The sequence below is a fragment of the Pelodiscus sinensis genome, chromosome Z, assembly GCF_052426305.1.
Source record: "Pelodiscus sinensis isolate ZL-2025 chromosome Z, ASM5242630v1, whole genome shotgun sequence".
NCBI classification, from domain to species: Eukaryota; Metazoa; Chordata; order Testudines; family Trionychidae; genus Pelodiscus; species Pelodiscus sinensis.
Genome location: NC_143085.1, coordinates 11,205,477 through 11,232,525, shown reverse-complemented (window position 1 = coordinate 11,232,525; position 27,049 = coordinate 11,205,477). Strand labels below are relative to the sequence as shown.

Here is a 27,049-nt window from a genome sequence, read left to right as displayed (position 1 = left end):
ATCCACTTCCACCCCTTACACAGAATAGTCCAACAAGCAGTGAGGGCACAAGATCCTACCTTCATCTGGCTGAGGCATAAGTGTTTTGTCTCTTATACCTTAGCAACATCTCTATAACATTTCATGCTAATATCGTATTTAGAAGCTCATGAATAAAAGATCTCCAGGGGACTCTAGTACTGTTTACTGCCAACCGGTCATTGCAGGATTGTTCCCTACAGAGTTCTTCAATGCACAATACATTTTTTCTTTGACTGGGTTAAACAACTAGCTTTCCCTCCATCTTGCTTTTGGAAATAAACCTACAAACTAACAGTGTTCATTGTTAGGAATGTTAAAATTCATCAACCTAATCTCACAAGGCCTCCAGAAGATCTCTTTATTCCTTTTCCAAACACTGACCATGTACTCACTCCTGAAAATACTTTGTTCTTATATAGCTGTTTGCATCAATACACCTCAAGGCAGCTCAGCATCACAATAGTACAGAGAACAAGCAGGCCAGGAAAGAACTAGAAATAGAATCTGGTGGGGGAATAGAGGGTTGCACTGGATGATCTGACAGTCCCTCCTGCTCATAAACTCTATGATTCCCCTAGTTCACTAATGCATACTGGCTGTAGAATCTGAGCAGCAGCACAGTCTGACTAGCTGGTTGGAGTAGGAAATGTGCCATATTTAGTATTATGCAAAAACTGTCCCAGATTTGCAACGTTTTATTGAATACTTAAGGCATCACCCATACAAGTGATATCATGGATGCAGCCAGGGAACATGAATCACGTTAACAAAGACAAAGTTCCCCCTCTTTACAGCGGGCAGGAATCCCTAACGTTCTCAAACACTCCAGCTTCCAGTGTCATCACATGTAGTTCTCAATACTTAGGCATGCTGCTGACTGAGCAGGTTCTTGCCGAAACAATCCATTATAGTACAAGTGTTCTCACACAAATAATTCCTATTTGCTTCATCCATACCAATCTGTGTGCAGTGTAGGGGTTGCCCCAAGGACCTTACTCACACATCTTTTTATATTAGGTTAATTGTTCCAAAAGAACCAAGCTTTCGGAGCTCCTGAACAAAAGGATATGCCCAAACCATAGCGCCACATGCACAGGACAGGTGAGGAATTTGGTTAGCTCATTGTAAAGCAAGCCTATCTGCTGTCTAGCCAATTTCTTAGTGCTCCTCACCTCACTTTCTTGGGAAAGCCAAGGAATACATACTGGAGTAGGAGAGATTTGAGGCCAGATTCTCAAAAAGTGCAAAGGAGCCAGATCCTGACTAGTACCTACCATCTGAGAACTTCCGCAGTCTATAGGAGTTGGGATACAGAACTCAGCACCTGCAACATCCGGATTTATCAATGCAGCATGATGAACATGTCAGACAAGACTGAGATGTAATGGGGCATCTCAGTTGAGGTTCTTTAAATGAGCACGATTCCTAATTCAGGCACAGGCTGGTGCCGTTTGGCTCTCAGCATCAGGACACAATGACTTGCTCACTGATGCACCTTACTTTTCCCCCATGTGTCCCTGCTCCAAGTGAAACCCATCCGCAGGAATAATCTGCCTATTTCATTTCAAGTCTCCATGTCTGCACAAAATAAGTCTCACTTACCCCAGTGAGACAACAGTTACATAATATTTCTGGTAAGACAGCAAGTACACCTGTTAAAAGCCACGAACGTCCCCATAAATAACTAAGTGGATGAGCAGATTTCTTTACCTGAACAGCTCTCTGATTTCCCTCACAGTTGCCTGGAATGGGATATTTCGGACCAAAATTTTGGAGTTCTTTTGTTTCTTGAGTGTTTGTTTTTTACGGGATGATGTCACAGTGGGCCTAGTAAAACAAGAGAAACAAGGTAAATTACACTATCAAGCAACACAACACAGATCTCTCTTTTTTCCTTCCTAGACCAAGGTTCTCAAACTCCTGGCCCATGGGTCATCCCCATCCAGAGTGATTGAGCAATCCAGCCAATGACTCATGGGGGACCCCTAAACCCCACCCTTTCCCACCATCACCCTGCCTTCTCCCCCCAAGGAACCCCATACCGCAAGGACACTGAACTTCCTCTGGCAGCAGGAGCCACAGGGAAGTGAAAAATTAAATTAAATTAATGGAGATTGCCTATCTCCTAGAACTGGAAGGGACCTTGAAAGGTCATCGAGTCCAGTCCCCTGCCTTCACAGCAGGACCAAGTACCATCCCTGACAAATTTTTGCCCCTAATCGCCTCCTGTTTTTGGAGGGAGGTGGGAGTGCAGAGCCACCTTCCAGCCCCTCTGCCGCCTTCACCTGGGAGTCCCATCCCTACCTCCTTCAGCCTGCTGCTCTCCACCCTGTTGCACGGCCCCGTCCCGCAGCCTCAGCACTTCCCACACTGCTCGTCTCCCTCATGGAGCCCCCATCAAGTGGGTTAAAGACAGTGCTGAGGTCATGCCCAGCCATCAGCACTGCCGCTGCTGGGCCCTCACTAGAGGGTGAGTGCTTCCCAGGCTGTGGCTCCAGGGGCAGCTGAGGGGAGAAGAAAATGTGTGGGAAGGGGCCCCCCTGTCCCAAAGCTGCACTGGCACCTGGGTCCGTGGCAGGAGGGCATGAAAATTCTCCTCAGCTTGGTGGGGAGGGGTCGGCATGTCAGTTCTGAAAGGCTGCCAAACCCTGTTCTAGGCAACTACGGGCTCTAGTATTTAATAGACTTAAGCAGCAAGAGAGATCAGACAGGCATCAGGCAGACTTACTTGATGGCCCTTTCAGAGATCTTCACTTCCAGCTGATGGCCATCCACTGAGCAACCCTAAAAAAAACAAAGTTACAAAATTTGGTAAAAGAAAGACTTTAAGAATACAGATAGGAGTTTTACATCTCCATGTTATCCACCTCCCCCACCTCTACTTTACCCAAAACTCTTCTCTTTGCAAGTGCAACTAATACAGGTTGGGAAGCAGTGTGGTCCATAGGCCACAACACTGGCATAGGAGTCAAGCCACAAGAATTAATCTTAACTATGCCATTGACATGCTTTGTGATGCTCCCTGTGCCACTATTCCCACTCCAGTCTTTGTCTTTGTATTTCAATTATGGGCCCTTTGGGGCAGAGGTATGTTTGGCACACAGCATGATAAGGACTCTGATCTCAGTTGCAGTCCATAGGTACTACTTAAAAACAAAACATACAGGTATTATCTGCATCACCCATTGTTACCTGGAGCTGTTTAAGGGCTTTCTGAGCATGATCGGGTTTTCTGTACTCCACAAATCCAAAGCCCATAGAAAGTAAAGTGCCTACCAGAAAAGAAAGGAAAGAGATCGGGTAAAAAGCATTTGACAGTGACCTGCACAACAAATAGGCTCTTGAGACTGGGTATGACAGACAATTAAAACTGAATCAACCATGCTAGAAATTTGGTGAGCATGGGTGGAATAAATCTGTCCCAGAAGAGCCCAAGGCAATTGTGAAACGAACTAATATTGCAATACTTCAGGACAGAGTCACCCTTGGGAATGATGCAAAGGAAGTTGTACTACAGATGTGTATGGTGGAAATCCATTTAATTTGTAACTTTTGTGAACACAACTTAACAGAACACTAACCTTCGGTACTACAGAAATGATAGCTATATAGATACAAGGTCAGTGATCTTAATGATTACATACAAATTTGTTCATGCTCTTGATTCTCTTGTAGTGCTGCAGCGACAAACTTTTGGAATTAATTTTTCATCATAATCTAGACATAGGCATTCCTAATTTGCTTAATTTGGACATAAGTACCTCCATAAATGAACTGTACTTCCTTTTAGAAGGATGTAAAATCTAGGTCTGGACTTTTGACTCTATTTTTCATCTGAAACCTATCATGAGTTTACTCTTGCCATCAAGAAATATGATGCACAAGACAATACAAACAAATTGTAAATGGAACTTTAAAAAGACATGCCAACTAGTTAGATCCCTCGCCAGAAAGGATGGGCTTTTGGCCACAGGTCAAAGACTCAGGAAAAACTGGCTCTGCCACGTATCCTTAGGTAGTTCATTCCATGTATCCTTAGGTAGCTCATTTAAACTTAATGTGTCCACTGCCCATTTGTAAAGTGGAGACAAAATGGCTATGTCTACACTGAAGGCTTCTTAGAAGAAAACACCGACACTGCCAGGTGCGAGCTGTGCTTTTCTACAAGAGTGCCCATGGCAGTGTGGACACTCGCTTGCACAAGAAAGCTCTGATGGCCATTTTAGCACCTGCGCAAGAGGGCTTACACCTGATAAAAAAAAAAGAGTGTAGTGCTTGCTCCCTCTCTTACCACGCCGTACTGTAAATTTCCTTGCGCAAGAGCTGACGGGCAGTGTGGATGCTCTGCAGATTCTTGCGCAAGAACGGCTGTACTTGCACAAGAAGTCACGAGTGTAGACACAGCCCATGTGTTTTGTCGTATCTATAAAGCAAACTTTTGGGGTGTCAGGCGTGTACACTGAATGCCCAGCATAGAGAACCCTGAGCTCTGTGGCTACACAGCGAGAAGCATAGGACCTATACATATTAGGTTTTCTCCAAACCACTATGCAAATATCTTAGCAAGGTAATGAAGGCTTAAACCTATTTACAAGCCAGAGACTGTTATCTGTTGTCTTCCACTTTATCACCTAAGCTTCATTATATTTTATGTACCAGGGTCCCTCTGAAATCTACAGAAGAGATGAAAACCAGCATAATCTCTGTATGGTCACTCTTATTAGTTCTAGTGATAGAAATGTAGCCGTGTTAGTCTGGTGTAGCTGAAACAAAAAACAGGACTATGTAGCACTTTAAAGACTAACAAGATGGTTTATTAGGTGATGAGCTTTCGTGGGCCAGACCCATTTCCTCAGATCAAATAGTGGAAGAAAATTGTGACAAGTTCTAGGTTACTTACTGAAGCATGGGACATTTGCTAGAGACGACGATGAAAAGCTAATTTGAGCTAGACTAGAGCCCTTTAATTATTCCATATTCAGCAAAGTTTTAAACACTCAAGGTCATGCACCACTTTTACCAGGCTCACACATTTAACTTCAGAGACCCATAAATGAGGTCATAAGCAGAAAATACAGTGGCAAGTTTGCAAACTTTGGTGGCACTAAGCTACCAAAATCATGCCTCAGTGACAGAAGTGGATTGTCCTGGAATTTGAGTGAAACCAGACATAGTTCTGTCCTGAAATCAGAAGCTGTATGTATCACAGACAATAAGCAAACCTGGGGCTGGGTAGGCAATGCCTGAGGGCAGCTAGCTGTACCTGGGAAGTTTCTTTTTAAAACTGACTAAACTCTTCATAAGCCCTAGGCACGGTTCCCTCTAAGCTTTGTGTTTGTGCGGGCACGCAAAATGAATTTCCAGCCAGCCCACCTCCAATGCAGAGCTGCACAGTGGGCTGCAGGTGGCTGCTCTGATGGCCAGAGATGGAGGAGCTGGGAGCTGCGTGGCAGGAGGCTGCTCCAGCAGTTGGTGCTAGAGCAGCCATGAGCCATGTGGTGGGCAGCAGGCAACTGCTCTGGTGGCCGGGGCCAGAGGAACTGTGTGGTGGGCTGCCACATGGGAGCCCGGGGAGGAGAGCAGCGGGGCAGGTACTGGGGTCTGTACCAGCAGGGGTCCAGCATGGAAGCCAGCCAGGTGAGGGTCAAAGGCACCAGCTGTCTGTGGTGGTGGGAGGTACCAGGAGTAGGTAAATTTGGGAGAGGGGAGTGTAAGGCAAGGTGCGCAGTCAGAAGAACTAGTGAGGTACAGAGCCAGGCAAGACAAGATGTGGGGCTGGGTACAGGTCTCTGGGCATTGGGGATTGGGCTGTGGGTCCCAGGCCTATGTACTGTCTGTTTGTGTTTGGGGGCCAGACAGCATGAACCTGGCATATATAATGGTAGAATATGAGAGGCAAGGTGCAAGGCTGGGCACAACTACAGAGCGTGTGGGGGAACAGGCAGTTAGCCAGGCCTATACAGGTACCAGCAAGCTGTGTGTAGTCCTTAAGGGGGGCACATACAGTGGGGCACACACACTGTGTGTTAGGGACGGAGGTTTTAGTAACTGGTGGATGCCACAATAGCAAACATCCAAACAAGAACACATAACGTCAATATTGATGCACAAAAGAAAACTCACTTCATTCATGGATGGAAAATCTTAGAGGGAGCACTGGCCTTAGGCCTCTAGCATAGCTTATCATATTTCTATGGAGCCTTCAATTGACCCACCACAAAATGGATATTATTCTGGATTCCACCATGGTTTAATACCTTCACGTGGTACATGGCCTTGCCAATTTAGTCAGCATTTGATTTTTTGGCTTATATTTTCAATCATTTTCATATACATCTTTCTGGGCACATAATAAGATTTCAACATAGGTTACCCAATTTCTACACAGATGAACACAGAAAGCATCACTACCAACAACACAAGCAGAAGGAAATGTACAGCGATTCACACAGTACCTGCTTTGTCTTTCTTCCTTGAGATTGTGCAGCTCTTCACAGCTCCCACCTTGGAAAACATCTACAAAGAATTTTGTACAGATCTTAGTTCTCTTTGTAATTAAAGTAACGCTTTGACAATGCTTCCCTTTCATAGCAACTGAAATAGACAAAGTCAACCAACAGAAAGAGACATGCATACCAAAAAAGGAAAAGACATATGTCTAGCAAACATTCCATTCTGATAGACCTTATTTTAAAAAAAACCCTTTTAGTAATTATCCAGCAAACAGCATGGTAACTACGGAAAGCTGTAGTGGTTCAGATCATTGCAATCATTGCTACAGGACACCAAAGTACTTAAAAGAATTATTCTAACCAGACTGTGGCTCCTTCAAAGCTGGACTAACAATTGCCAGTTCATTACAATATCCTTACAACATGTCTTGTCCTTCCAGTACTGCAAACGAGGTACCAAGAAGGACCGGTGGAAGGCCAAAGCTGGTACATAGTGGGTTAGAAGTATTAGATTTTTATCGGCAAATGCTGTTTTCACCATAAACACAAATGACAAAAATATTCCTATTAATGATAATCAAAACTGATTAGATTAGCAATGAAAAATATTGCTTGAGTATCACCATTTAAGGACTTTTACTTTGTATATTTTGATGTTGACAATTTATATTTAAAGGGTTATAAAGCTTTCAATTTTTGAATTTCATCATCTACTGTCATTAAATGTCTGACCTCCTCTCTGCCCTCCCCCATGTCTAAGAGCCCCATAATTTCCTGGAATTGTGAAAGTTAAAAAAAACCCATAGCAATAAATACTGATATTATCCATGACAATTATAAAAATTCAATTCTGCCAAACTTAATTATATGCTGTGCAGCCCTAATATAAGCTAATGGTGTTTAAAAAAAAAGGAGCATGGGTAAGTTTCCTCCACTTTTGACTACTTGTATGGGAAATTATTGGACACATTTGGTGTTTCAATAGTGAGGAAGGCATGAAAGATAAGGAAAATGAGGTTACTACTTCTCAGATACAAGATGAGGTAATACACTGTAGTCTGAAGATGGATGGTTAGAGATGTCTGAGCAATTACATTAGTCTTTAAAAGCTACTTGGTAGACAGTCTACTTGACTGCCCTCTAACATCACACAATGTACAGCTAACCTGTGGAACTCCTTGCCAGAGGATATTGTGAAGTCCAAGACTACAACAGGTTCAAAAAAGAGCTAGATAAATTCATGGAGGTTAGTTCCATCAATGGCTATTAGCCAGGATAATAAGTAGGAATGGTGTCCCTAGCTTCTGTCAGAAGCTGGGACTGAGTGACAGGGTAATCACTAGATGACTCCCTGTTCTTTTCATTCCCTCTGGGGTACCTTGCATTGACCACTATCAAAAGCCAGGGCATTGGGCAAGATGGACTTTTGGTCTGACCCAGTAAGGCCTTTTTATGTTCTTGATGTGAGGGGGGGGACGGGAGAGGGGAGGAAACAAACTACATGATTGTCTGAGCATTCAAAGCTACCAATCATCCCCAATGAAAGCAGGACATTATTTTTAAGACCACTACGGAGAACAGATCCAACATTGTCTAGATAGCTACATCTATTGTCTCCCCACCACAAAATGGAGAGTTGTTTAGCGGCTGGAGAAGGAGACAGAGAAGGAATTTCATGTTACTCTTCCTAGTTCTGCCACTGACATACTGTATGACCTTAGGAAAGCTCTCCCCCACCTTTCTACCCTAGGAAAATGGCTATGAAATCTTCCTCTCCATCTCCACCTAAACAGAACAGGGGTTCTCAGCTGTGGGTCAGGACTGCATGGTGGGTTGCAACCCTCCAACGGGCTTGCCAAGACTGAATTAGAATTGCTGGAGCCTAGGACGGAAGCCTGAGCCCCACTGCTTGGGACCAAAGTTGAAACCCTTAGGCTGTGTCTACATTGGCACCCTTTTCCGGAAAAGGGATGCTAATGAGACACTTCGGAATTGCAAATGCAGCGGAGATTTAAATTTTCCCCGCGGCATTTGCATGAACATGGCTGCCGCTTTTTTCCGGCTCGGGGCTTTGCCAGAAAAAAGCGCCAGTCTAGACAGGGATCTTTCGGAAAATAAAGCCTTTTCCGGAAGATCCCTTATTCCTGATTTTAAGAGGAATAAGGGATCTTCCGGAAAAGGCTTTATTTTCCAAAAGATCCCTATCTAGACTGGCGCTTTTTTCCGGCAAAGCTCAGAGCCGGAAAAAAGCGGAAGCCATGTTCATGCAAATGCCGCGGGGAAAATATAAATCCCCGCGGCATTTGCAATTCCGAAGTGTCTCATTAGCATCCCTTTTCCGGAAAAGGGTGCCAATGTAGACACAGCCTAAGGGTTTCAGCTCTGGGTTATGGGCTTTAGGTTACAAACCCTCAAGCTGGGGCTGAAGATCTGGGACTTGGGCCTACGTCCCACTACAAGGGAAAGTGGGGCTGTGGTCCTGCCACCTGGGGCAGCAGGGCTCGGGTGGGCTCAGGCTTCAGTTCCTCCCTCCTGGGGTCATGTAGTAATTTTTGTTGTTGAGAATCCCTAAAATAGAACTTTGTCGGGTACATGCAACACCCAATCCCAAGTCTCTCCCACTGTTCACCTCCTTCAGTGTGTCTTCTGTGGTGACAAAGTTGAGGTTTTTGATGAACAGCGTGCATCCTGGAATACTTTCCTCTTCGTCTTCCTCCTCCTCCTCCACTATTTCTTCTGAGCCCTTTCTAGCTTCCTCAGTTTCGTCACCAGCTGTAAAACAAGAAGACAAATCACAAACCCCATAAACTCCAGGCAATGCAGGAGACTAAAGTGATTTATTGCATTTGGACCCTGCCACCAGAGTCCTCAATGCACCCACTAGAACGACTAGCTGAGCTTACTAACAGTTTTGCAGGTGAAACTTGATTAACTAGTGTAAGCCACATATTGTTCTTCTAACACCCTCAAATTCTGACCTGCAGCATACTACTTCTCAGGAGGCCAGATACTCTGGTGAGAAGCCAGAACAGATTCTTGTTTCAACCCTGGACTTCTGTATAGCTCTGTAAGTATCCCTCAACCCTGGCCCAAAATACTGGCTGCTACTCCAGTACAGCTCTCACAACAGGCTGCTAACTGACTATTTGATGTAAAAGGTCTACCCCTGAATTAAATACTTCATAGTACCCTACTTATGACTGGGTAAAAGGACAACTGAGGACTGGTTTCAAGATGGTAGCCATGCTCCCAAAGCACTTGGCCATTTTAGTAGTGCCCTTGCCCTGCTAGGTCCATAAGTCATGAAAAATAAACTTACTCAGCTAAACTGAACATGGCAGAATGTGAGAATCGACACACAAGTGTGCTGCTTTTTTGAAATACCACAATTAAAGAAAATGCTACTGAACTGTTCCCTGGCACTCACCCTATCACAGAATAGCATCTGGAACCATGATCACTAACACAACTGCATCACCTCAGTGGTAGCTTAGTGCACCACAGAGGAACCTCCAGCACTGAGATACAGCTGCACCCCTCTACTCATCTCCTGGAAAGCAGCAGTTTAGCAACTGCTGCATCTCACTTGGCTTAGTTTTTCAACCACCTTTGCTGTGCCAAGACAGCCCCTTCATGAACAGCTTCTGCTTCACTCCACCTGGTTGGAGGCTGTAACAATATTTTAAAGCAGAGATGGGGAACTTAGTCGTGGACCATCTCTGACTTGCAGCTTACCTTGATCGGGCCAGCGAAGCTCAGGGCTCTCCACCCCAGCAGCGATGGGAGCCAGAGCTGGCATTCCAGCCAAGCCAAGGGCTCCCTGTTGCAGAGGAAAGAAGGGGGGAGGCCCCAATGCTCTAAGACCCAATCAAGGCAAGCCACGGGCCGGATCCAACCTGTGGTCTCTACCTGGTAGGGGGAAGGAGCAGGGCAATGCTCCCGGAGGGAAGAGCCTGTACAGTGCATCCATGAAGCATGCAGAACCATGTGGAGCCGCTTGTGTTCCCTATGAGTTGCATCTGATAGGTTCTCTGGTCCCCTGCCCCCACACAGATCCCCCCTCCAACCTGCTCCTGCATCCTCCCTCCAGCCAAGACCCAACACTCTAAAGCCCCTGCCAACTCCTGCACTCTGCCTTCACCCAGCCCTTGCATCCTCAACATGCTCCTGCACCCCACCTCCTGCCCAGACATCACATCCTGTGCACTGATCCCCTCGTTTTTGGACACCCTCCCCAGAGCTTAGGGGAGCCACAAAAATCTAGGCTTTTGGGTGGGGACAGAGAGCAGTGACGTGAATGTCCGTTTTTCTGCTTCTCAGTTGGGGGCCACATTTGTGAGGGTTTTTCCCCTTCTCATTGGGACCAGGTCAGCTGTTTAACAACTGAGCAAGTCAGATCCAGGAAGAAGATGCAGACAAGTGAGAAATGGAAAAGCAGGCTCAGGAGGGATTTATAACACAGAGCATGAAGCTAATATCAGAATCTAAACTAGATATTTGCCTTATGCTCCAACCTTCCCAGAAAACGACCAACGTGCAGAGAGAATACCAACATTCCTATTCATCACTGTCTCCCATCTCCTTTCCAAATGCTGGCATTAGCAAACACCACATGGCTGCCTCTGACACTATCGGCAACTCAAACCCAAATACTGTCCCTCCTTCCCACCCAGCACAGAGGAAAAGTATAAGAGTGACACTCAGGCCCAGAGAGGAAAGTTCTGCTAACACAGCCCCACTCCTGGGCTCCCTTCTTTGCAGACAAGCTGGAATGCAAAATCAAAGGTAGATCTTAGTAGGGTCTTCCAGAAACAATGGAGAAGAGATGAGAAGTAGTCATTCAGCTATCACCATACCTCCACTCTCTCTAAATGTTCTCTGTGCCGTTCACTGCTAATGTGGTGCTTTCCCTAAGCACCCAGATTAATTCTTCAGTTTAGTGCCTACCTTGAGCACCTCCACCACTGACTGCAATTCCCCTCTTACCTGAGCAAGGCATGCACAAAAGCACTGGGCATCAGCAGCTCTCGCCAGGGCTCAACACAATGCACAGAAATTGCCAAACCACATCCAGCTAGCCTGACCTTCACCTCTGCTTTCAGCATCAGATACTTTAGAGGAAAGTGAAGAAAAGACCTCCCTCCTGTCCCCGCCCTTTCGGGTCTCATCCAAAGCACTCAGAAGTTAACAGGGATCTTGATTTTGGCTTTGGATAATGGTTATTATCCCACCCTACTACAATTCATATGAGGTGGCTGGGGCTTTTAATTGTCTTCAAGAGGAGCAAGATAGGACTCAATTCACTAGAGAGGTGCCAGAAGGTATACTTGGTGCCAAAGACGTATGCCTTGCTTGGTTTTCTTACTGCATCTGTTGGGGTATGATACCCCAATAAAACTGCAGGACATTTGCTGTCCTATTCAATATGAATGTGCTGCAGAGACAATAGTACCATGAGCTGGGTTGGTTCCAGAGATACAGATCTCTGCTTTCATTAAAGAGATGCTCAGAACCAGACTCAGCGAAACAAGACCAACTGTAAATTTCTTCTGTCCTGGAAAAAAAAATGGGTGTTTTGTTGTTTGGCCAAGCACTTTCACCCTTAATTGCAAGAGAAACTTTTAGTGACTGTGTGGGAAATCAGAAAACTTGAACAGCAAATTCATTGCTTTTGAAGGCACATGGGCTGGAAGAGGGGAAAGATGTCTCCATCTGTGGTTAGCACAACAGTCACATACAGCCACATGGGGCTACACTGTAATCAGGCTAAGGAATTTACCGCTGCCTCCCTCCCACACCTTCCCCAAGGCAGATGGTGCAGAAGGCGGACAGCAAAGACCGTTATCAAACTGAAGCAGCTTTCCAGGAGCTCCTCTGCTTAAAGCCCTTTATCTGGAGGTGAGGGTCTTGGTTATGGGGAGATAAAACAGCTGCCCCTTCGTCCCTCCCCTAGGACCTGAAATGGGAAGAGCTTCTTATCAGCTCCCCCCATCTCCCTGATAGTCTTGAAAAAGCTTCCAGGAAAAAAAAATTCAAACAACCCTCAGCAATCCAGCCTCCTCCCGTTTTGGTTTTAAAAGTGTTTAAGGACCCAATATGCAATGCGAAAAATCCCCAGGGAGGGGAGGGGAGAGACATAAAAAAGGTCATGACCTTGCCATAAAAGCAGTGGGAATTCACCCACACAAGGGGTGCACTGGGGCTTGAAATTAACACAGGCAAGCACAATGCACACACTCCTCCGTGACCTGCCAGCCAGGCGATCAGCTAGTCTGGTCCTGCTGCCTGGTGCTGCTTTTCTTTGTTCAATCAAAGCTGGGAGATCCTCAGGACTGGCCCTTCAATCAGCCCTTACAGGAGGGAAATATGTAATACATGCCTGGCTTTGGGGGAAAGGTCACTCTGCTTCTGTGCATTGTTGTCTGTACTAAAGCACCCCATTCACAGCTGATTGTGTTACATCATCCTTCCTTCCTGTCCCAGTACTTACTGGGCCCTCATCAACATGGTATCTGATCTAGGGATGTTAGATATTGACTGATTCAATAATCGTGTAACTGCATCAAAACTTATCAGTTACTTAAGTATTCAGTAATATCTGGTGGTGGGGCCAACAGACAGCGCGCTTCCAGCTCCATTCCGGAGGAACCCTTAACACCTCAGTCCAGAGTGGTAAGTGGCAGCCAGTCTGCAAGAGGAGCCGGTTTAAAAACCAGGTTTCCACTCAGACCGTCTCCCACCTGCCATAATGTGCTGTTGCCTCTGATGCACAGGCAACAGTGCAGGGCGGTAGTAGCCGTTGTCCACGGGGGACCTGAGCTCCCAGGAGCCAGAGGCTGTGCTGGAATCCCACTTATCAGCCTCCGTCAGCAGCAAACCCAAGCCTGCTGCCCCTCCTCACCATTGCTGCCTCTGATAGAGAGGCAGCAGCACAAGGAGGCAAGCAGTTCCGTGGGAGTCGATATACACAGGTAGCCAGCTTGAAAGCCGGCTTCTCGTGCGTAGTAGCTCCTGCCTGCCCCGACTCTCCGCACTGCTGCCTCTATAGCAGATATAGAGGCAGCAAGGGGAGAGGGAATGTGTGTAGTCGATAGGATTAACCAAAAAGCCCAGGCTTATCAGTTTATTGTGTAGTCAATTACACTATGACATTCCCTAATCTGATCACTCAAAATCACAGATGGATTTCATGCTCAAAACCCCTAGGGTGTAGGAAAGCATGGTCCCCAATTTACAGATTGAGAAACTGAGGCACGGAGTGGATTAAGTGACTCATCTATGCAAGCAGTGGCAGAGTCAGGAAATGAAACTCTCCCAAATTCCAGTCCCATGCTGGTACCGTTCTTTTATCCTTCTCCCAAAACTATTTGTTTCATCTACTTAGTCTGTTTTGCCTCTCAGACCAAGCTCTCTTGGGCAGGGACTGTAAATGTTCTATGTTCATACAGCGTAATGGGAACCTGACCTGGTCAAGACCCAGAAATTGGTGCATGTTAAGTAACAGCTGCAGACTGCTTTGTTCTGGGGACAGCTTCTCCTCCCCTCTTTGTAGAGTTCAGCCTCCACTGATATCAGTTGTGCACACAGAGACCTCTCTAGTCGGGATGGTTGTCTATACAGAGCTCCTGTAAGCTGCTCATGCTGTCTCTTAAAACAACTGAGACACAGAGTGATTGAGGTAATCTCTTTTACAGGACCAACTTCTATTGGTGACAGATGAGCTTCTGAGATACACAGCTCTTCTTCAGGTCTGGGCTATCATAATAATACCCTTTCTAAAGCAAAAATACGTCTCATCAGCTGTCATTTCAGTATCTAAGCACCCGTGAGGCCCACTCTCAAATCACTAGAATTCACAAAATCATGCGCACCTCAACTAATGGCGAGATCCTCAATGGTGTGATCACCTCCACTAGAAGTGGAGTTAGTCCCATTCACCAAAGTATTTAAAAATGGCCTCTAACAGAGTCTATGCTATCAGGAGCAAACCTCAGAGTCTCAAGGCACTGAACATACCTTCTAATTCCAAGCTAAGAAAGCAAGGAGTTGGTACAGTCCTCTGTTCTGGGGCAGTACAGCTGCTGAAGGCTCAAGATCAGAAGGTAAAACAGAAGCTTATAGATCCTCACAAAAAAGTCAAACGTTCACCAATTTCAAAGTTCGCCCACTGGCTAAAAATGATTGACACCAAGCAAGATGCACATTTTCTTGGTCCACAAGACTTTTGCAATAAGGGAGAACAAGGGGAAAGTCTAAGCAAACAATTTCTCTTTGAATCTCTTCGCTGGCTTCCCCTTTTCTAACCTTTCAAACACTAGCACACTGACCAGGCATTGCTCGGGTCATTACAGAGGGATCCAGGAGTCAGGGCAGGGAGTGGAGGACCCAGGACAGAGATGTGGAGGGTGCAGGACATCAGGGTAGGCGATCAGGTGTAATGGGGGGGGGGGGCTCTCAGGGCAGGGGTGGGAAGCTCAGGACAGGAAGTTGAGATGGTGGCTACCTGAGGCTGGCCAGGGGGCTTACCGGCACTGACTGTGACAGTGGGAGCTATATTGCCTGGCCAGGGGAGCTCCCTGGGAGTGGCAACAGGGGCCATGCTGCCCACCCACCACCTTACAGGTAGCCAGCAACATTCAGAGCTCCACTCCCAGCCAGCCACTCTCATACCAGTGTGCCCATTCCCCTGTGGTAATTCAACAGTGTAATTGCACATGCAAGCAGACCACCCTCCCCTTTGCATTTTATGAGAATCACATTTCAGGCACATCCCATTGTCCTGTCACAACCAATCCTGACCTTGCTTTATGTTATGGTAAGAGGAAGCTGCATAACAAATTTAGCGGCCCTTGCTCTTACCCTTTAGAAGAGTTCTTGAACAGACTCTCAGAGGCTACAGCTATACTACGAGTTTTCTCAGCAAAAAATATGCTAATGAGGGGCTCGTTTGCATGAGTCATGATCTCATTTCCATATTTTCTGCTGATCCGGTTTTTTTGCTAGGGTTTTTGCGCAAAAACAAGTAATGTGGATGTTTCCTTTTTGCGCAAAAACCTCTTTTCCTATAAGATCCTTATGCCCCAAAAAAGGAGGTTTACTGATCTTGCAAGAAAAGGGGTTTTTATGCAAAAAGAAAACACACACTGCTTGCTTTTGCGCAAAAACCCTAGCGAAAAAATGGATTGGCAGAAAATATGCAAATGAGATCATGACTCCTGCAAATGAGTCCTTCATTAGCATATTTTTTGCAAAGAAAACTCGTAGTGTGGACATAGCCAGACAAACAAACTTTCAATTATATAGGATATTTAACCTCTATACGTTTTTTTCCCCCTCCAGGTGGCCCTGCAAAGATCTGCTGTAGTCATTTAACACTAATAGTTACTGTCATTCTCAAATCTCACTTAACGATCAGAAAATTAATTCTCAGACTCATGTTACGGTCAATCGTGATCCTCAAAAGCACTGAGACCATTGATTTGAAATTGAGCCTTCTATTTTCATTCAAGGAAGACAAGAAATGAAAGTGAAGGAGGGAAATCATGTATTCTATTGTGAATTCAATCAGACATCCTAATAAAACAAGAAATCTTGAAAAGACTATTTGCAAAAATGAAGATTCAGAAGGGTGTTGTATAACATATCATGTTTTTAACCTAAACTTTTATTGAATAATGTTAATAGCCATTCTGATAGCATTTTGAATATCTGCAGTAAAATAATTTTAAAGAGAAATCTTTTTGTGAAAAACAAAATTTTCAATTTTAAAAAAGTAATTTTTCAACTAAAATGCTTTGAAAAATTGACTGATTTTATTTACAACTAGAAGATTCACCTGTCATTGCTCAGGTTCTTAAATAAGTTTTGTTTTTCTTCATTTAAATCACTGTTCTGGGATGGGGCTGGGGATAAGGGCCTCAAAAGGCAGGCTGCCCTGAGAGAGGGGACAATCCCAGCCCTCTCTCCCTATTGCAGCTTGGGGCCAGAGGTGCATGTCCCTCACTTGGGGGACAGAGACACACAAACTCTCAAACAGGTAGAAGATAACTGTCCCTTTCTCCAGCCCTCACTCCTGCTGGCCCAATAACTATAGTCCCCATCTCTGACCCCTTGCTCCCCCCCCAGTGGTCATACTATAGAATAATTCTCCCTTATACCAGATTCCTCCCATTCTATTTTATGAGAAACAACTGAATTCCAGGCACACCACATTGTTCTGGCACAACCAAACCCTGATCTCACTTTATGTTATGATAAGAGGAAGCTGTATGCTAAATTTAGTGGTCCTAGCTCTTATCATTTAAGAGTTCTTGAACAAACAGACAGATGCACATTTCTAAAATGTAAAGTAAGAAGATTCTACTCATCTTTCTCAACCCATCTACACTCTTTTCTGAAATCTGGTCCTCCTGTGGATTTATAACTCCATGCCAGGATGGGCAAAATATGGATAGTTATGATACTCTGGGCCACAAATGTCCTGCAGCCCAGCAAGACCCTTAGGCAGGCTCCCTGACTACCTTGCCCAAGATATTACTCAAGTGACTGGCTGCTGGGGCCAGTATGTGCATCGCTGCGTGGCGGGGGGGTGGGGGGGGGTGTCTCCATTCACTGCCCCCGCCTTCATGCATGCTGGTCCAGCCAGCACACAGAGATCCCACCCCAAGGGGTGCCTGGCACTTACCCACAACGATAGCCCCAGCAACCAACCACTTTGAGCAGCATGTGGAATGGGGGGCACAGCAGGCAGGGAGCCTGTCTGGGGGTCCCACTGGACTGCTGGCTGGGAGCTGCCTACAGTACGTACGTACGTACCAGTCAGAGCCTGTACCTGGCACCTCATCTCATCCTGCATCACAACTCTCTGCCCCAGGTCACAACCCAAACCCTCTGCACAGATTTTTGCACCCCTGCACCTGGTCACAGCTCCCTACCAGACCCTGTACCAGCTCTTACACCCCAATCTCATGCCCCAGGTAACAATCTTCTCCTTCACCCAAACACCTGATCAGACCTCACAACCCCTCTGTAATCCAATCCTACCCAGAACTCCTTCATGTACCCAACTACCATCTCAAACTAGGCGCTCCCTCCATTTATTTCATAGAAAAGGGTAGCCCATTGACCACTTATCATATTCTTGAAATGGCCCGCAATCAAAAATTATCAATCACCTCTACTCTGTGCTCTTTGGGGATCTTCCTCATCCATCCTTCAACTTAGCCATGGGTTCATTAGGGCTCTATCTTTGGCCCTCTTCTCCTCTCCTCTATACCTCATCTCTGGGTAATCTTGCTGGCAAACACAAATTCGATCACCTCACTGCTGACAACTCACAGATAATACCTCTTCACTCCAGACCTGTCTCCTCCTGTCCAGACTCAAACTCAGCCTGTTTCTGAAAGTCTTTACACACACCAGCTCAAACTAACCATGGCTTAGCCCATGCTCCTAATTTTGATCTACAAGCCCTCCCTGCTATCTCCTTTCTCAATGACTGGACACTACCATCCAGACCTGCCACTGGAGCATCAACTTCAACTCAGATCTCTGTCTCCAGGTCCGCACAGCCAGACTGCATGTAAATTTGAAGATTCTTTTTATATGGCCAAAATATGGCCTCACTTATCCATGCACTAAGGATGTGAATGGTTAACCAGTAAGCTCCACCCTTTAATGAGTGATGCTTACTGCTTACTGTTAACTGACAGAGGCTGAAGCAGTCCTCAGCCTGCTGCAGACATGGGGCTGCTCCATCCCTGCGGATGGAGAAGCACATCAGGCTGGCCGGAGTTGCCCTCATTTGCGGTGAGAGATATGCTCCAGCCCAGTGGTGGCACATGAAATTTAACAAGTTAACTAATTAACTGGGATTTTACATCCCTACCATGCACATGATACAAAATTACCATCTTGTGCTTTGATTCCTAGAATATTCTCTGGCCTTGACAAATCCCTGCTCATGTCCATTCAGTATGAGGTTAAGATCATTTTCCTAGCCCATCACTTTGACATGTCAGCCCCTTTTGCATCCTTCTACTGGCTCCACCTTTTGTCACACATCAAATATAAACCACTTGTATTGACAGCCAAGGTCCTTCATAGCCCTTCATTTGCTGCCAAGTTGGTGACGTTCACTGCTGAATTTTAAATTCCCACTTTTAAATTTTCAAACCCCTCCATGCTTTCTCCCATGCTATTCCAAATGCTTGGGAGGCACTGTCCATGAACATCCTTCCACCTTCCTCATTACAGTAATTCCTCATTTAACACTATAGATATGTTTCAGAAAATGATCGTGTTAAGTGAAAACGTGATATGCAGGGTCAATTTTCTCATTGAAAATAATGGAAAAGGTGGGAGTTGTGTTTCAAGCAGTGGTGTCTGTTGGGACCGGGACATAAGGTTGGAGGAGAAAGGGACTGGGTTATAGCAGGGAGAGGAGGTGTTTGGCTTTGGGGAAGGGAAGGATAGGAGGGTGGAGAGGGATTGGGTTGGGAGTATGCCCCTGTGACGGGTCTGCTGGGACCCGCACTGAATCCGGTGAGGGGGAGTCAGCGGGGAACGGCGCGGCGAACCCTCCGCCGCTTTGCAGGGAGGAGGGGGAAGCCCCGCGCAGCTGCCGGCAATGGACCGGCTGGGGAAATCATGTTATTCCGGGGATGGTCGTGTAATTCAAAAAACGTTCCCTAAAAAAAAAAAAATCATTCTATCGCGAAAACATGTTAAGCAGGCACACGTTAAATGAGGAATTACTGTACTCTCCTCCAGATCCCTCTGCTGGCAGGATGCCTACACAACAGACTTTTACCTCTCATGCTGGTCAATACTGTCTCGTTGTTCACTTGTACTCCCATGTACATTGATACAAGACTAGAAACTGACAGCTAAGCTCCTGGTGGCAAGAACTATGTTTCTGTTCAGCACCTACCACAATGTGGTCTTGGTCTATGACAAGGGCCCATTGGTGCTACAGTAACATAAATAATGCTTGCATCTGAACCACAGACATTCTTCCACACTGCTCTATTCACCCCCGACCTTAAACACTCTGCTGGTGCACCAAAGCTTAATCCCATTCCCAACATCAACACTGGAGTCCAAAAACCCAAAAGGAGAGAATGGCAGCAGCAAGCAAATGCACTGCTTAGCTCTAGGAACTACTGGTTTTCCAGGTCAGTAGTCAAGCGCCCTGCAGAATGATGGGAAGAGAAACTCTGCTTATCTCTGGACACACAAGCCACAAAAACCTCTTCAAGAGGAGACTTTCAGTAAGATGGAGGTTCTCATCCATGTAGGACAAGAACAGCATGGCCACTGCTACAAGGGAAGAGCAGAGTGATACACACTACAGCAAATATCTTCTCCCACAAGTCAAGTCTTACCAGTTCCCAGCCTTGCTTCTCCTTTCTCCTCTGGAATCTCAGGCTGTTTCTTCTCGGGGGGTGGGCAGGAGAAGACACCCATGGGAGCCCACTCGAGATATAGAGGGACGTTCTGAAACTGCAAGGGTGACAGATACAAGTGATTTCTACAAGGCAGGGGAGAAGTGAATTTGGGGATGTAAGTTCAAATCTCAACTCTACTTTCTCATAGAATCATAGAACAGTAGAACTGGAAGGGACGTCGAGAGGTCCAGTCCCCTGCCCTCATGGCAGGACCAAGCACAGTCATAGGACATATTACAAGACTGGGGACTGTTTGGAAGTTAAAAGGCACAGTTGCATGCTCTCCCTGCAGGGTATGCTTTCACTACGGGATTAGAGTGTTCTCTAGAGCTGAGTTTGAATATTATCAAAGAACCAAGAAATAAGAAGATTTTTTTAACTACAATTCGAGCTGTGAATTGCAAACAGCAGCAACTTTTGCTTGCAAGGTGAGGGCTTTTATTCTCCTTAAGGTGCCTTGAGCTTCTCCTCTCTTCCAGAAATTGCTTAATTCAGGGGCTGAACAAAATAAGAACTTGTATCCATTCCTAATGATTACATCTAAGACTAACATATTGACACCTGATAAAATTATTCCTACCGGGCTTCTCAAAGTGCTGATGCCAGAACAAAGAAGACGACTGGATTTGCACTAGTCTGGATTGCCTACCCAGTATGAAGTCCACATTAAATGACACACGGTGCTGTCACCATGATTACCTTGGAGTAGGCCAGCTTGGTGAAGGCTCGCTTGGCCTCTGTAGGCTCCAAGAATTCCACAATGGCTGTGATCCCTCCTTCCGGAAGCAGAACCCGCCCCAGGCTGCCATATGGACCAAAGACTTCCTCCAGTTCCATCACTTTAGTGCCAGCAGGAAGGTTCTTCACTAGGATCACAGTTTTACTCCGCTCTGCAGCAGCCTGTCAAGGGTGAGGGGGAAAAAAAAATGACACCACACCAATATAGAGGGGAATTCTTACCAAACGTCTGAGACTTTGGGACTAAATGCTACTCTGCTCCAATTCATATACCTTATAGACACACTGAAAACCCACAGAGAACTGTGCAAAAGGCTCCTGCTGCCTTTTGAAATGCAGGTCCAACAGACTCAATCACGAATCACTCACGGGGCAGGGCCCAGGTGGATCTACTACACTTTTAGGATTCCATCCTACAGTCTCAGCAACTGACTTCAATGAACGCTGAGGGGATCTGGATCAAGCCCTCACTTTAGAGAGACTTAGGTGGAAAGAAGAAAGCACATAACCCTAAAGTGACTTAAACTTTTACACATGGACATTAACGGCTAGAAAGAGAAGGATAACTCTTAATAAGCTTTGTTTGTTCACATGGTCCTGCACTAGTCCTCAACTAGCAAACCCTATATGCAGAGCAGTGCTGATGAGGTCTATGATCAGGGATGTTTAGTATGCAAAGATGCCATGCAGATTATTCTCGCCTAGCACCAATTTCAGACATGTCTGTTTTTACTCCACTGAAAACTGGACCAAAAAGTTAAATAAAAATCAACATTTGTGCATCTAGACATGGCAGTTTAAAGATTAAGCATCAGGAAATAATGATATGTGTGACAGAAGTGAAAGCTGCCTCAATTTTCATGAGTACTGCTACCATGCGATCAAGAGATGAACAGCAAAATTTCCCAAATCTCTTAGCACCCAGTTTACACATTAATCTGGCAGCAGATTGCTAATTTATACAACAGCCTCTTGTCTGTTGACCATCCAAATTTTTATAGAGGAGTGTCCCACTCTTAAATAAAAAGCACCCTTCACCATTATCCTGCAAAACTCTTTCCTGAACACTCTACCCCCTCACATTTGCAGTGAATACAATGAGGTGAGAAGGAATAAAGCCCTCTGCTGCTGCAGCTGTAGGTGTATGCTGAGCAGGGCTACTGAAGTGCTTCACCTGACTGAAGGAATCCAGACTGACTCCATTGTCCATCAGGAACTGGCGGACGTCCTGGACTAGTTGGGTTTCTCCCAGCGCTACTCTCACAGCCACGCTGTCTTTGCCTTCCTGCAAATGAGAGCAACACTGGTTAGATCCACACTGACAAGATCTGGAGCATAGACTATGCTGGTAACAACAGGCCTAAACCGGAGAAATGCTGAGCACCTGCAACACCCTCACTCCTCAGACTCTGGTCTACTGGGAGCTTTGCTTACAGACATAAAGTGAAATCTCAGCTCTGTTGGAGACAGGTTTACCTGTAGGCCATAAGCATTTAGGTCCAAATTCCTGCGGTTATGCAACTCCAATGGGAATTCCACCCTCAGTTCAAGGGTATGATTAAATCCTCAGCTAGTCGAAATAAAAGTGCTACATGTGACAGTGAAATGTGAAAGTTAAATGCAGGGTAGTTTCAGGACCACAGCTATTTCAATTGGTGTCTGTTTGGCCTCTTCTGTGTAGATATGAGCACACAACTGCAGTAATTGTGAAGCAAATTAGGCACACACTATATAATCAGTGTTATTAATGACCAGATGTAGGAGCATTTTTTCCACCCAAAAGGAAAAACAAACAAATCACATGACAAAACGTGATGATAATGAAGAACCAGTCATCGTCCTTTCACTTTCCGATGCCTTCAGAGCACTGGAAATAGCTTTGCATGGTTTGAAGAACAGGTGTTGCAGTACACCATACTGCAACTTACGTCCTGTTTGAATTGTAGCTTTGAGATCTTCCATTTTATGAACTCATAAACCCTCAATTAGTTCATCAAATAGAAATTCTACTGTTCTCGGGCACTCTGAAACCTAACGAGACCAAAGAGCAGAGTTAACACCCAACTACAGTGATGTGAGCAAGCTGCACCTTCAAATATAAGTGCCATTCTGCCTAAAGCAACATTAATCCAATCACATCCAACAGACTCTCCTCACACAAGAGCTCAGAGCTATGCATGTATTAAATACAGGCAGTCCCCGGGTTACGTACAAGATAGGGACTGTAGGTTTGTTCTTAAGTTGAATCTGTATGTAAGTCGGAACTGGTGTCCAGACTCAGCCGCTGCTGAAACTGATCAGTTTCAACAGCGGCTGAATCTGGATGCCAGTTCTGACTTACATACAGATTCAACTTAAGAACCCCAGGCGTCCCCAAGTCAGCTGCTGCTGAAACTGATCAGCGGCTGATTCCAGGAAGCCGGGGGCAGAGCAACTCTGCCTCGGGCTTACTGTAGTCAGCCGCTGGTCAGTTTCAGCAGCGGCTGACTTGGGGACGCCTGGGGCAAAGCAGCTGGGGTGCTGCTCGGTTGCTCCAGTAGCGCGGCTCCTTGGTACTACTGCAGCAAACCAGCAGCACCCCAGCTGCTCTGCCCCAGGCGTCCTGATTCAGCCGCTGCTGAAACTGACCAGCAGCGGCTGAATCAGGACGCCTGCGGCAGAGCAGCTGGGGTGCTGCCAGGTTGGTCCAGTAGTGCCGAGGAGTGGCGCTGCGGGACCAACCCAGAAGCAGCGCCCCAGCTGCTCTACCCCAGGCGTCATGGGCAGAAAAGCCTGGTCTGCTGTGGGGGAGGGGGCACTGGCTGCGCCCCCCCCCCCCCCAGCAGACCAGGGAGACACGGAGCAAAGCCACAGAGGACGCCCGCAGCAGGACAGTCCAGGCGCGCCGCGGCTGTCCCGCTGCGGGCGTCCTCCGAGGCTTTGCTTCCCGTCTCCCTGGTCTGACCAGCAGACAAAGGAGACGGAGAGCAGCTTTTCTCGCCCCGGAGAACGCGGGCGGCGGGACCGCGGCTCATCTAGGCGTCCCACCGCTCCCGTCCCCCGGGGCGAGAAAAGCCCTGTTCGTAACTGCGGATCCAACGTAAGTCAGATCCGCGTAACTCGGGGACTGCCTGTAAAGCAGCCAGATTCTGCAAAATACAAGACATGTGGCTTGGATAAGATAAATACAGAGGAGCAGACCCAGACCAGCCACTAGTGCTTGGTACCACAGCTCCATAGTAATGAGATGGAGAAGTCACAGGCACGTGACTTCAGTGGGCTATAATATAATGTGGATCTTCCAAGGTGAAAGGATAGTCCATGTGAATACTGAGCTCCATTTGTGCAGGCAGAGCCAGAGATAATTCTTTGTAAAATGTTCCTGCTCTTTTTAAAATTTGAGACACCCACTATAAGATCCAAACTCCTCTCCAACATGTTCCCAGTTAGCCAAGAGAGGATAGAAACTACACGCCATGGGTTTGAGAGAAAGGACTCATGCTTCCAAAAGCTGAGACAGATCCACCTAGCTCAAGTTTGCCTGTTACCCCCTGTTCACTGCTGGGAAATACCTAGTGTGCTGCTATAGCTTTCCACTTAACACTCTTAGTGGGATTTTCAATAGCACTCAGCTTCCCTAGAACCCCAATTATAAAACTCCCATTGAGTTCATTGGGAGTAGGGTTAGGCCAATATTGAAAATTCTGAAACTGGGACTCCAGAGAACAGTACAGAACATCAGGAACAGATAAGTAACAAGAACCACCCTGAACGGCCCATGTGCCTGTATATGTCTTCCATTTCATTTTGTACTTTGTACGTAAGCCCGCATTAAGATGAACATCCAGATACCGCCCAGTGGGCAGCAGCACTTGGGTTCACACTGTGAAGAGTCTATTCAGCCAGAAAGGCTAACAGTCTAGATAAATGTCGAGATGCAGCAAGAGCCATATCACGGATAGGTGTTTTAAGGAAAACACAGTGCATGGTACCAAGAGCTAAATCCCTTGGAAGACAGACACCCAAAGCACCAGCCTTTAAACTGCAGGCTACATGCTTCCATCCATGGACTGAAATGATGATCACCAGCTAGAATCCAACTCACGTGATCAAGCACTTGACTCTTGGTAGCATTGTACTTCTGTGCAATTGCATCTGCCACAGCGTTTGTCCCCATGAAGAGTGCATTCCAGTTGTGTGAGCTAAAGGGGAAGAAAGAGAAAATAAGCCTAAATTGTAGAACATTCACATCTTCCAACTGACATGAGCCTCAGCATGACACAAAAAAGACACACAAAGTGGGCCACCAGGATAACAAACTGAATAGGAGGTGGCATATGGCTAAAACATGCAAGAGTGGGGGGGGGAAAAGGGAGCAAGTTGGTTGTAAGTAGGGATGTTAACAAATGTGGGGATTTTGTAAATGTGTAACTACTCAATTTTTTAACACTTACACATGACAGGTGGGAGTCGGTGCTGATGGGGAGCCCTCTCTAAGCACTGGGTCCTGCCTTCGCTACCTCTACTGTTGCCAGCAGCTCCTGCCTGCTCCTCCTCGCATTGCTGCTTCTGAGGGAGGCAACAGGAGAGAGGAGGCAGGCAGCTCCGTAGGAGCCAGCTCCTGCTTGAACCCTGTACACGTGGAGAGCCGGCTTGAAAGCCAGCTTCCTGGGTGTACTGGCTCCTGCCTGCCCTCCCATCCTCTACAATGCTGAGTTTATGTGGTAGGCAGCGGGGGAAGAGGGGAAGCAACTGCACAGGCACAGTCTCCCATCTTCCTCCCACCTTGCTGCCTCTGATACAGAGGCATTTAGGGGAGGCGGGGTGGTGCAGGTAATCGTTAAGATTAACTGATGAGCCCAGGCTTATCAGTTAATTATGTAACCGGGTACAGGCTAACATCCCTAGTTGTAAGCAGTGTGGGAGAAAATGGAAAGGCTGTATTTCAGTAAAATAGGACATTCTTCACTTCTCAGTTACAAAGCTATGGCTGGGCTCTGTTCAACCTGCCACTGCTGGGGTTAGGAAACTGGATTAGAAGGACTGATCCAGTACAGCAACTCAGATAAGTCAAAAAAGAATCCACTTGCTCTAGACGAGCGAAGATGCAAGGATACTAGAGCCAAGGAAAGGGCAACGTAACAGAAATTCCTTTAATACACACCCTTGGAGGAGCCACACACATTTCAATTCTAGTTCTAAGGGGGAATTCTGCAGTTAGTGGCATACTAAAACAAAAGGATACAGCTGAGCGAAACTACTCCCTCTATACCTGGCACTGTTTGCTTTGTCTTTAGACTCTTTCTGCTTTTTGTAGGAAGAGGATCCTGCAGCATCTAGGTTCTCCCTTTCTTCCTTCTTTATGGTGGAGGGTAACACATGCAGCATCCTACCCTAGGAGACAGACACATAAGACATAGCGCCACTGGACCCACATTCATAGTCTTGCTGCGTCAAGGTAAGATGAGCTACAGAGTGTCAGTGCAGGGTTTTATGCAACTTCCTTTCATAATGACCTTCCCAACTAGAGTGCAAGGTCCTCCCCTTTCTTCCCTGCTGCTAAAGATTGGCACCAATGCAATCCCCAGACCAGCCCAATGCAGAGTTTGAAAGACCACTGAATGCCAAATTCACCCCCTCTGGTAACAGCATATGACTTCTGCATAGCACTGAATTAGCAGCAGCCTGGGGTTTTCTGAACCCACTAATCCATGTAAACTGGAACTGCTCCACCGCATTAGAGGCCTTCTCCTCTTCAGAACACTCTATTCCTCAATGCCAGAGGACACAGTGGCATCACCATAAGCATCTGACCTTCTGGCATATGATGGGGTGTACTAACCCCACAGTGGCCAGGGAGGGGTTAACCAGGCCTACTGGGCTGAGAAGGCCCCTCTGCTGCAGACCTGCCGGGCATGCTCCAGCTGCAGGGCCAGTATAAAGGCCAGAGGAGCAGCTCAGTTGGGGCTGATCACGGGGGGGGGGGGAAGAGGGGGGAGGAGGAGAAGACGACACCACAGACTTGGCCACTGGGCCGCACTACCCCACTGACTGGGATGTAGTGGACTAGACCTCGAGCCATAATGCCCAGCCTACAGGGGCTTTCACCAGGGCTAGACTATGGCATGAGCCACCATGCTCAGTTCCCAGAGCGGGGACAGGCTACTCTCGCTGTGATATGGCAATAATCCTTATGACCAAACATCCACCCAGATCTCCAAGTTAGTTTGTTACCGTACCTGGAATACCTGCCCATCCACTCCTGCAAAGGCCTTCACTGCATGCTCAGGAATCATGTAGGTGATAAAGGCAAATCCCTTGGGTTTCTTGGTCAGATTGTCAACGGGCAAGTGGATCTCGGACAGGGGGCCTGCAAAAGAAAAATGATTTAAATAAGATATGCCCCCTTTT

The 27,049-nt window shown here is 46.5% G+C and overlaps 1 protein-coding gene across 3 annotated transcripts in view; it reads right to left on the bottom strand.

Moving 5' to 3' along the window:
* The window catches only part of RBM19 (RNA binding motif protein 19), a 159,076-nt gene that overhangs the window by 113,919 nt on the left and 18,108 nt on the right, over positions 1-27,049 (bottom strand). For all 3 annotated transcript variants that reach the window (XM_075898196.2, XM_089775264.1, XM_075898197.2), the window contains exons 11-21: positions 26,878-27,008; positions 25,911-26,032; positions 24,744-24,840; positions 21,834-21,944; positions 20,621-20,821; positions 19,859-19,976; positions 9,103-9,245; positions 6,477-6,537; positions 3,214-3,293; positions 2,750-2,805; positions 1,732-1,848 (exon numbers count right to left, since the gene is read on the bottom strand). In XM_075898196.2, coding sequence (XP_075754311.1) covers positions 1,732-1,848; positions 2,750-2,805; positions 3,214-3,293; positions 6,477-6,537; positions 9,103-9,245; positions 19,859-19,976; positions 20,621-20,821; positions 21,834-21,944; positions 24,744-24,840; positions 25,911-26,032; positions 26,878-27,008 — 1,237 coding nt within the window. The remainder of the gene's footprint in view (positions 1-1,731; positions 1,849-2,749; positions 2,806-3,213; positions 3,294-6,476; positions 6,538-9,102; positions 9,246-19,858; positions 19,977-20,620; positions 20,822-21,833; positions 21,945-24,743; positions 24,841-25,910; positions 26,033-26,877; positions 27,009-27,049) is intronic.